At 31.9% G+C, this 12,011-nt stretch overlaps 1 protein-coding gene across 1 annotated transcript; it reads right to left on the bottom strand.

Moving 5' to 3' along the window:
• Window positions 1-351: 351 nt before the first annotated feature.
• Window positions 352-8,843, bottom strand: LOC127126094 (auxin-induced protein AUX28). The gene is made up of 5 exons (XM_051054944.1): window positions 8,413-8,843; window positions 5,141-5,361; window positions 4,917-5,052; window positions 824-885; window positions 352-645 (listed from the first exon to the last, which is right to left on the bottom strand). The coding sequence occupies exons 1-5, from the start codon at window positions 8,688-8,690 to the stop codon at window positions 608-610; spliced, it is 735 nt and encodes a 244-aa protein (XP_050910901.1). The 5' UTR covers window positions 8,691-8,843; the 3' UTR covers window positions 352-607.
• Window positions 8,844-12,011: the final 3,168 nt, after the last annotated feature.

Below are 12,011 nucleotides of genomic sequence, written 5' to 3'. Positions count from 1 at the left end.
ATCCATCTTAGCCATTGAAATCCAAAGAGATTGTACATTACAAAGTGGTTCCAATAAAAAGTGAAAATAAATGGGGCCATTAGCACATATAGAAGCCTTTATTTCTTCGTCCTCGTTAGTTTATAAAGCATGCATAAATGTTCCATGAACAAGCACATGTTTTTGTTTCCCCACCCATTCCACCATGTTCAGGGAACATTTCCAGCTATTTATTCGGTTATTGATCTAAATAAAAACAAAAATATATATAAATAAATTTTTACTATATAAAATATAAAAAATAACTGATTTAAATTTTAAATATTTAATATGAAGGAATCATATAAACTTTAAAGCTAGCAAACACACTAATTGGAAATCAAATATATATAATTTAGAGTCGTTTATTGTGTCTGTTCTTACTACTTACTGCAGCACTTAAGACTCTTAATTATATTTTGTTTTAAACAATATATATAACAACACAAACCATATAATAAATAATACACAAATTAATTATATTGAACATCCTGTTATGTCCATTAATTTGTGGCTGCTGTGCTCTTAATTATCTTACTATAATTCAAACCGGCATCAAAATATGATAAAGGATGGAGCAGGTGGTAAACTAGCTCCTGTTTTTGCATTTCTCCATAGCTCTTGGTGCTGAAATAAAAAAACCGAAATAAATTATTCTTGAAATGAAATTTTCAAAGATTTTCTTAGCAATTTCATGACTAAAATATAAGGTTTAATTGCAAATTTACAAATGAAATGATGACTCAGTAATGTGATTTTATTTTCCTAAGATTAGTAGTAATATAATTAAAGACTTGATACTAACCGATACCAATAGCCTCCTTTCCTTTCATGATACGGAGACGTTTGCATGATTCAACAAACATCCTGGTTGGCATGAAGACAGTCAATGTCAGTGTTGGCATGAAGATAGTCAATGTTGCATGATTCAATAACCCGTCGAGCATGTCTCAGGGGAAATTATCCTAAAAACTAGATGCAAGTTCAAAGAACCGAAAAACCATTTTCAACATGCATATATTCTCCATTAATGACTCGCCTAGAGTAAATTATTATTTAAAACAAAGCATATTAAACAATTTAGGGATCCTTTTATTTCAAACTCCTTAAGACATTAACTTACTTTTTAAGAATTATGTTTTCTTGTACACATGATTATCGGATGTTGAGACATATTATCTGATATTCTACATTTTATGTTTTAGTAAACATATTGACCAAGATGATGAGACTTGTTGTCTAACATTCAGCAATTTGTTTTCTGAATAGGAGTAATACACCTTTTCTTTAAATTTGATGGCTCGCCATTATGTAGTCTTTGAAAGTCACAATATTGTTTTCTTGATTAAATCCACCTTTTTCATCTATCTTATCATTAATGATATAGTAGATTTTTCTTTGCTTCCTAAACAAACTTGAGCATTCAGTTTGAATATGTCCAAAATCTTTGCATTTAAGACATTAGATCAAGTTGAAATTGTCATCACATATTCCTTTATGTTGAAAGTTACACCTCTTGAAATTGTGTTGCTTATTGTCTTTAACATTTGAAGAGACATTATTCCCAGATCTCATATCTAGTTTTGTAAGACTTTATTGAAGATTTTAGCAAGTCTGGGATTTTCTTCAGTATAATCTACTTGGTCTTAACAATGTTCATAATTGTGTTTGACTACGATCTTTGGAGGCCTCTTAATACCAAAAAGAATATTTGGATGACGAACTCCTCCTCCTCTTTTGAAATTCATCTTGAACAGATTAAGAACCTTAAAACACACCCAAACTGAATAGGGTGCCTACTCTGATGCAATTGAAATTATGTTCTTTGGAGGACAGATGTTGGACCAGATGCTTGGGACAATGTGTACAACTCGTTTATAATAGATAACATATTATAAGGACAAATGTCAAACACGATGTTTGGGACATGGTATGCCATAAAAGTATATCGGGAAATAAAAATCAATTACACAACCAAGTTATGACAAATTAACTTATACAAGATGATGAAGCTGCAAAGCAATAAAGAACACAATAATTGTTAATCAAATTCAGTGTAAATCAAACCTACATCTAGGGGGCACTTTACCCAAGAAAGTAAATCCACTCTTCTATAGAATTAGTACAAAATGTCTTAGATGAACAAGCTCCTTGTTCAAGGCCCTTCTTCTTAATTCTACCCTAGTGTCTCTCTATCTAGGATTCCCCCTAAATATGAGAACTCCCTCTCACTTTCTCTCAATCACTAATCACAAGTGATCAACATTAATAAACAAAATGATGAAAGTTCAATACAATTCAACTAAAACAAACCAACAATTATGCCTTTTGAATGAAGCAATAACGTGGTGTATAATTAACAAAAATAACTTATTCTCAAACTTATAGAATTAGTATCTTGGAACAAAGTTTTACAACTCAACAAAGAAACCATATTTTATGCCTTAAGATATGAATTCAGGCGCTAGAGTGGTGCACAACGATAATTCAAATAAATATATATATTGCCACAAATGAAATCAACTTGCATCGGTCCACATACATCCGAATACACCGCATGTGACATTTGGTTTTACAAAAAATTTAGCTTATATGTTTATCAATGGCCCCCCATCATCATTCCATTATTTAGCAAGGCATTGAGATCTCATAATTTAATATGCCCAAGCCTATAATTCCATATCCACTCTTATTGACTAATCGATGTAGCAAGATACCTACACTCCATAACCTTCAACTCAACTTTGAGAGTTCTATTAGGTGCTATAGGAGCCTTTGGACCAAAATCCAATTTGCATTCATAAAGCGTAACACCTTGTTCTCTATTTGAATCTTATAATCATTCTTAAGTAATTGTCCCCTACTCATAATATTACACTTGATTCTGAGAATATACAACACATTCTTTATCAAAGAATGTCTACCAACCCTTCTCTCAATCGATGCATCATCGATCCCTTCCTCCGCGAATTTAACATTGTTCTTCATGGAACGATTGATCATAACAAACTAATCCCCCCCCCCCCCCCTCCCGTCATATAGGTTGAACACCCAGAGTCCAAATAGCAATGATCGGTGCATTGCACTGCTTCTTTCAAAGTCACAATGGCATTTTCTCTAGTATGGTTGGCATAAAACTACAATGGTTCCACTTTGGTTCTATAGTGTTTTTCAAGCCGCTGTTGCTGCGTTGCAACCAATTGTTGTTGCATTTTCCTCCCATGATCATGCCCAATAGTGTTTTTTCATCATCAAACTCTTATATTGCAACTCTAGTTTCATCTTCTTGAGGTTCCTTTCTTGTTGACATTGCACTCTCTTGCAAAATGATCAAACTTTTGATAATTATAGCACTGCACACTACTCTTGTCAACCATCATTTTTCCTCCTCTACCTCTAGGTTGCCTCCTCTAGAGTTGTTTGATCCAACAACCCTATTGCCATTGTTTTCACCCTTTTGGAATATCAAATTCTTGGAATTTTGGGACTCTCTTCCACCAAAATTCTAAAAGTTCCCTCTACCTTTGTTCATGAGCCACTTTCCCTTCGCCTTCTTGTTTCTCCCATTAAAGCGCGCTTATAAAGAGATATCCACATTTGCCTTATTAACATTCCTTTCCTCCATTCTCTGCTCATGCGATTCAAGAGAGCTTTGCAACTCCTATTTGACACCAACAGAAGATCCTTCGATTCCTCATTCACAACCACCACACTGTGAAATCTTTGCGTCAAAGAACATAAGATTTTTGCGGTAACATACTGCTCTGTGATTGTTTCTCCACACACGTTTACCTGGTTCACCAACCAAGTAATTATCTTCATAAAATCGTTGATAATCTCATTCTCATCCATTTGAATTAGCTTAAGTTGTATTTTTTTAGTTTGTAACCTTACAACCTTTGCATTATCGGCCCATGCATACGTTTTCTCCAAGATTTCCTATGCTTGCTTCGATGATTATAAATCACTAACTTTTTTGAAATTATATGCATCAACACATTGATGGATCAAAAATATTATCTTGTAATTTTACGTCTTCTCCTCCTTATGCTTAGACTGTTGTGCATCAGTTGCACCTTCTACAAGTGTAGTTACCCCGTTCTTGATCACTTCCAGAACATCTTAATTGTCAAACAACACATTCATTTATTTGCACCACTTGTCGTAATTCTTCACATCAAGGATAAGTAGATTCGTAGAAATTACTGTGTTTGCACATTAGGTGTTTGATGGATCGAACCAAACTGTTGATGGAAAATGTTGGAACTTGCAACCACAAGGTTGATGAATAATTGAGTGTGAAGAGGGAAAGAGTGAGGGAGAATGAGAGAGAGTGATTGAGGGAGAAAATATGTGGATTCATAAGATACTCAAAGGGTATATATACAACAATACAAGATGAGGTACAATTATCAAACAAATAAAACTAAAAACTCTCAGGTGTAACCGATTGTACTATTATATCAATCGATTACATTCATTCACTGACTCAAATTTTAACTAAAAAATTTCAAATATAATCGATTCATACATTATGCCAAGCGATTGTATTTAGCAACTGTAAATTCTCTTTAACAAATATAAAAGGATGTAATCGATTATACTAATATGCCGATCGGTTCCATGCAAATGAATTCCTCTTTTCTAAATTTAGAAGACTAATGCTAATTATTCCTAAACTTCTTAATCCAACGTTTTAGTCAATAAAACCAATATTTACCGTACCTATTTTTAAAAAATCTATGTTTTGATATTTTTAAATGAAAAATACACTTTAAAGAATAAAATAAGAACTTCTAAATGATTGAAAAGTTATCAAACACTATATTTTAACATTTTTATCGATGATACCTAATATTACCAACCATATATTGACAAGTAAAAATAGAAATACTTACTCCCATGGAACGTCACCGACAAGCATCCAGTCACCATCCTTGTCTTCGTAGGTTGGGACATAATCAGAGTTGTTTAAAAGATCCATCAACTTACTCTCATTCATAAAATCCTTCATGCCTTGAGATTCACAGTTTCCTTAAGTATATAAACACAAGAATATTTAATGAGCATTATCAATAAAAAAAAAGGTGAAATTAGTTAAGCTTAATGAATGAATTAATACCAATGGTGAAGGAGCTGAACATTTTGCCTAAGGAATCGGAAAGCTGGGAGTAGTTTTTGTACATCTTCAAGTCTACTTTACGGAGGTAAGGTGCTCCATCCATGCTAACTTTCACAAAGCTAATAGCAATGTGATTTAGATTGCCACTTTCTTCACTCTTTTGTGTTGCTAACATGTTCTTCCTGAACGACCTCACAGGTGGCCAACCTACCACTTGCGTCCTATACATACATATATAAAACTCAGGCAATAATTTTACAGTACCTATTACAAATCTGAAGAAGATTCATACTATGATCGGGTGATCAAGGACAGCGTAATGTGCGCGGAATTTCTTTATATTATGATAGTGTTAGAAAATGTGATTGTTAGAAGATGATTCAAAGTTTGAATAGAAACCGACTCTAATGGAGCTCTTCATTGCATCATGAATGAGACTTTCATGCCATGGGAGCTCCTGAACAAATAGATTAATTGCAAGAATTTTCGGATATATAAAACATAACTCACAAATCACGATATGAGCTAATAATAGGGTGAGTCACTTCGGTCTCCACTAGATGTGTTATTGTGTTGTTTTTTCTATTACTTTTACAAGTATCATTGGATTGGAGAGATCTAACTCTGTCTGGATTCTATTTTTCTTTGTCTTGCCTCTACTTTTTTTTTTCTGGCTTTGATATCCTCGCCTGATGGTTGGAGTTGTTATAAATATTCATATTTTTTTTTAATTTTTTACTCGGAATAGATACTCTTTGTTTATTTTCTTTCGGGTGTCTCTTGAACTTTACTTGATTGAGTCTTATATATATATATAGAAAATTCAAACTTTGAGTGAAGTGAAAATCCAAACTTTTAACGAATTATACCAATCTATAGAAAATAAGGAGAGAGAAAAGTTTATATATAGACTTGCTAAGGGAAGAGAAGAAAAAACTAAAGATTTGGATCAAGTGTTAAAGATGAAGAAAGCAATGTTTTCACTCAGGAAAAAAATATAAAGGATAGGTGAAATACTCATTTTTACAACCTAATTAATGAACTATATGATATCACGCCGGAGTCTAGTAGACTCAACATTAGAGAAACATATCAGAACTATAATCACTACCGTCAGATCCATAAATAGGAGGTAAAGGAAATGTTGAAAAGAATGAGTAGTAGTAAGGTGGTTGGACCAAACAACCTACCTATTAAAGTGTGGAAAATTCTTGGAGATAGAGGTATTGAGTGTTTCTAACCTAGAGGTGAAAATTGGAGACCATATTATCCCTCAAGTAACACAATTTAAATATCTTAGATCCATAATACAAAATGATAGAAAAATAAAAGGGGATGTAAACTATCGAATTCAAGCCAGATGGTCGAAATGTTGAATAACATAAGCTATTTTATGTGATGCAAAGGTACCGCTAAAGTTGAAGGGAAAGTTTTATCGGATTGCGGTAACACCGATGATTTTGTGCGAGATAGAATATTGGACGGTTAAAAATCAACACGAGAATAAAGTAAGTGTAGTAGAGATGAAGATGATGCAGTGGATGTTGGTAAGATTTGAAATGAGAGAATTAGAAATGAAAATTTTAGAGTGTCAGATAGCGCCTATACTAATGAAGATGGTGGAAAATAGACTTAGGTGGTTTTAGCATGTAGGGTGAAGACTGGTATATTTTGTAGTATGGAGGGTAGACCAGATGGAGAGAAGAAAAATAATTAGAGAAAGGAGAGGACCAAGAAAGACTATCAAAGAAGTTATTAAGAAAGATCTTGAGATTAATCATTTTGAGAGAAACATGATCTTTTTAGAACATTAAAATTGATCCATGTAGTTGATCCCACTTAATAGATAAGGTTTAGTTATTAGAGGCCATTAGTAGTGGCAGAGTGGTCACAAGTTTTTGGAGGCCTATGAGATTAGTCTAGCTTAATCATAATAAAACAAATAGAGCTCATATTTAATTAAGATTTAACCTAATAAATATTTTATGAGGTTTTATATAGTTATAATTTAACTTTGACAAATTTGAGACTCCATCCAATAATTTATCATGCACGTCTTCAAAGACGATCCTTGGTGGTGGGATTCATTTCCTCGTTTTATTAAAGATGAGTTTGACAAATATCAATTGAAATTAGTCATATTATCAATTTGTTGATTTTTTGTTTAAAGGTTGGAGGATGGATAAACATGCTGAAATGGTAGGCCATCTCTTGTCGTATTTAGTTTTTTTATATTTTTCAATTTTTTTATTTATTGATTTTCTCTAGTCAGACATAATCATATATATATATATATATATATATATATATATATATATATATATATATATATATATATATATATATATATATATATATATATATATATATATATAATTAATGTTATGATTGATTGAAAATTTAATTTTAACTTCTTTTATTGTACACATATATAACCAGAAATTTGCAACTAATATTTAATTATAATTATTCTGGCCTCTTTAAGTGACTAGGTATAATAGAACAAATTTGTAACATGAAAAGGTACTCTATTCCATATTTATGCGTTGCAGCATATAATCAAGAACTTTTTATTCTACTATTATTGAGTTTTTTTCATTTTAAAAATTTGTTTTTAAAAATAAATAAAAAACCATATTTTTATTTTTTTCACAGTCTCTTTGTCTAACTCACAAATTCTTATTTCATCCTCTTTCATTAATTATTTCTATCTTCCATGATCTATGCCTATTTCTCTCACACACATGCATAGAAAACTACTACATGCTTACACGGCCTAAAAATGGCTTAAAAACAAGTCAGTTTTCAAAAATAAATACATGTGACAAAACGGTATCAAAGGACCATTATTCACTATTTTTATATAAAATATAAATTAATATGAATCTACTACTATTAGTATCCCAATTTTTAAACCGATTAAAATCGTAAAAGATTTTATACAAACTACAACCCAACTGTAACTGTTATTTAAAACCTTACACCTAACTAAACCATGAGTTTGTTCATGGAAAAATTTATAACCTATATTTACAAGTTTTAATATGAAAGTTAAGAAAAGAATATGAAGAGATCTCGTCATTTTTAATATAAAAATATGTAGTTACATCTCAGTTAATCTTTAAGATATTTTAAAAAATATATAACTTTCTGTTTTGTTTTATTAAAATGATAATTATTAAATCTCAATAAATCGTGACAACAAGATTATGCATGCAAATTAAAAATGTCAAAAGAAAATTTAGTGAGTAACTTATTAGCTAATTACTTACTTTGTAGGAGGTTTAGCTGGATCTGCAAGCAAGAGAGTCTTCTCCTTTGGCAAAGTCTTGGTGCTCTTATGATTTGGATCTACCTCAGCAGTAGCTTCCTTAGAGGAAAGATTAAGCATCAAATCCATGGTAGTTTTCTCATCATCATGATGAGTTTCAGTCTCAGAAAATCCTCTCTTCCTTACAACTTCTTCAGAAACTATGGCTGATCCAATTCCAAGTCTCAGCTCAGTTTCTTCAAATCTCATATTCTCCTTCTTCATGCCAACAACCTCCATGATCAGTTATCACTCTTTCTCTCTCTAAGCATTCAAGTGAATAATTTGTATGGTATGTGGAAATAATAATAATAATAGTGGTGGAAAGGGTAAGTATAGTGTAGTATAGGGGCAGGGAGAGTTTTGGTGGGCATTAATAGAAGAAAGTATGGTGCGGTTTGTCTTTTTTATTAACTCAAGTTTTAATTAGTGGAAATTATGGGTTTGTTAATTACACGTGGAGGAATGTGTGAGTTGGACATGTTGGGCTGGGTGACGACAAGGTGATGTTATCTTACTATGATTGTTCAAGTGGAAGATGTGGAAGTGGACACTCCATGTGCATTGCCTTTTACTACTTTCTTTACTTCTCTCTCTCTCTCCTAGGGTTTCTTTTCATAATTTGAATCACAAGGCCGAGTACTATTGATTTACTTATGAATGTTTGTCCCAACTACAAAAGTATTTTTCTCGAGGTTGAAATGGAGATTTAACCATGGATGGTTTGTATAGTAATAAAGTGTGTGATAGTAATTGAGATATTTATTATCACGGGTTAATAAGTATCGTAATATTGGCGGAGTCGGACTATAAAGTTTGGGGGATTACAAAATTAAATTATAATTTATAGATCAAATATTCATACCATATTCATACAATAAAATATTTAAATTGTAATACCTTGAATATGAAATGATTAAAAAGTGTTGGATGTAAATATGGAAGTAGAAAAAAGGTCTAGAGGTGTGTAAACAAACCTTTCTTACAAAATTCAACCGCTTTTTTAAAAACAGAATATCAAAGTTTTTTCAAAAGATGCGCGCGGAAGGTTTAAAGCGAAAATATGAAATTATATTTTTCGAAACTTGATCATGTTATCACTAAATCGATTCACAAAGATCAAAGATGGTTTTATGATGATACACAAAGGTATTCAATTGATTCAATTGTATATTCCACGAGATGTGTTTATACAACGATTCAATATCAATGAATTCTAACCTCAATTATGTCTCAGAATTTAATCACCAATTCAGCTCGATTAGGCATTAATTCGAACAAAATCTAATGTTACGTTATAAATTGATACAAATTGAATAAACGACAAACTATGCTAGAATTGAAATACCCAAACATGCAAATCCTTTAAAAATTAAATGCAAGAGTAAGGGATAAAGAGTAAACTGAGATTTATAGTGCTTCAACGTTCGTCCTCGCTTTGCCTACGTGCACTCTTCAATGATTTTCCATTGGAACAAGCATTGTTCCTTTTTATTTTGACAAATATTGCAAGAGTTCATATAATCACCAATCCACAATAATGTTGAGAAAAATAAAAGCTCCTATTTGGATCTTGACTTGTATACAATGTAATGCCAAACTCTTCTACGTGATCTTTACTTGATTGACGCTTCTTGAATCTTCCAATATCACCAATATGCTAAAAGCCTTTGTGTGTAGTAATCACCCCTTGAGTGATGAATTGTTCAAAGATTTGAGAAGAACTATGTCTTGTCTATAGCCTTCCACGCAGTCACTACCAAGGAAATATGGAGAGAAGAACCTCATTTTTTTTGCTGGAATTTGTCAGCACCAATGACAACAACCATAATCTTGCAAGCTACCTGAAAATCTTTACCCAATCTTCAAGAACGATTAGTTTCGAGACGGTTTTTCCTTCAATCAATTATAAATCTCTCATTATCAAGATCTTAAATCAAACTAAAGTTGAAGATGAAGGAAATTTGTTGAAAGGTTTTTTTGTACTTTCAAAAGTGAGAGGGTGTTAGTTTTTCTAAAAATCACAATGTTGATTATGAAAATCTTTTTGAGTGTTTTTGAAAAGTGAAGACAAAATGATTTTATATATGCTTGAGATGAAGCACAAAAATGGATGAAAAAAGTTAGTTAGATTCTAGTCAAGTGCATTTCATGATTTGAGTCAAATCAGCAAGTAATGTGAAACAATAACTCATAATGAAAGTGGACCATTTTTATGTGATTTGACTGTAATTCGAGTCACACATGTTCATGATTCGAATCATGTGTTAAGCCTAATTCTAATCAGACATGGCAATGGAAAATAAGAAGTATGTGATTCAAGTCATGTGCAAACTATGATTCGATTGATTCACATAGTAGCATGATTAAAATCAGGTGTAATATGCGATTTGAATCACAGGCACCAAAAATTTCTTCTTTTGCCTATATTTTGATTGATTTGAATCATGGATTGTGAGTGATTCGAATCATATATAAGAAATCTCAAATTTTCAAGTTTTTGAAATAGTTTGAGATTTCACTTACCACGTGACTTGAATTGATATCACTTATGGTTCTTATTTCACTAACTCGGACAATTTTCTTAAACCATCATGATCAAAACTCAAATATAACAATTGGTTTATGCATTCTAAAAATGAATTGTTTCAAAACTTGATTCAAAGAGGATGTGCAATTATGAATGAGACTCAATAGTGAAAAGTAAATAAGAATGAAAGTGATAAGACAAGAAACAGAATCACTGTATTAGGGTACTCCCCTGAATGTATCAAGTACATGCAACTATATTGTCCCCCATTTCTGATACTTGGCAAGCTTGTTATTTGTGGATATGGAAGTAGAAAAACGTTCTAAAGGGGGTGATAGACCCCATTTAAAATTCAAAAATAAGAGTGTTTTCAAAAATAATTGTGAGTAGAAGGTTTGATGCGAAAATGTGAAAATTATATTGTTTGAATTTTAATCAAGTTAACACTGGATCGTTTTACAAACACCAAAGATGAATATGATGAAACACTAGGTATTAGATTGATTCGATTGTGTAATTCATAAGATGTGCTTATACAATGATTCAATGTAAAGAGTTCTAATGTCAATTTGTTCCATAAAAATCACCAATCTAGCTTAACAAGTTACCCAATTCCAACAAAACCTAATGCTTACGTAATAAATCGTTATCAATGAATAAATGATATACTACAATAGAATTGAAAAACCTTTACTTGAATTACGTTTCTTAAATCTTCCAATATCACCAATATACTCAAAGTCTATGTGTGTAGCAATCAACCCATTGATCCTATCGATTCCTTGAGCGATGAATTGCCCGAAGATTTGAGAAGAACTCCACCTTATTCGTAGTCTTCCATATTATCGCTACGAAGGAAATTCTGGAGAGAATAACCTACTTTTTTTCAATGGGATTTGTCACCACCATTGATAATCACCTCAATATTACCAACAACCTCAAAAACCCAACCAGATCTCCAAGAACGATTAGTTTCAAGGACGTGCCTCCTTCAACCAATTATAAATCTCTCGTTATCAAGATATGAATCA

Source organism: Lathyrus oleraceus, chromosome 3 (genome assembly GCF_024323335.1).
Source record: "Lathyrus oleraceus cultivar Zhongwan6 chromosome 3, CAAS_Psat_ZW6_1.0, whole genome shotgun sequence".
Lineage (NCBI taxonomy): Eukaryota > Viridiplantae > Streptophyta > Magnoliopsida > Fabales > Fabaceae > Lathyrus > Lathyrus oleraceus.
This window is presented reverse-complemented; position numbering and strand designations above follow the sequence as displayed.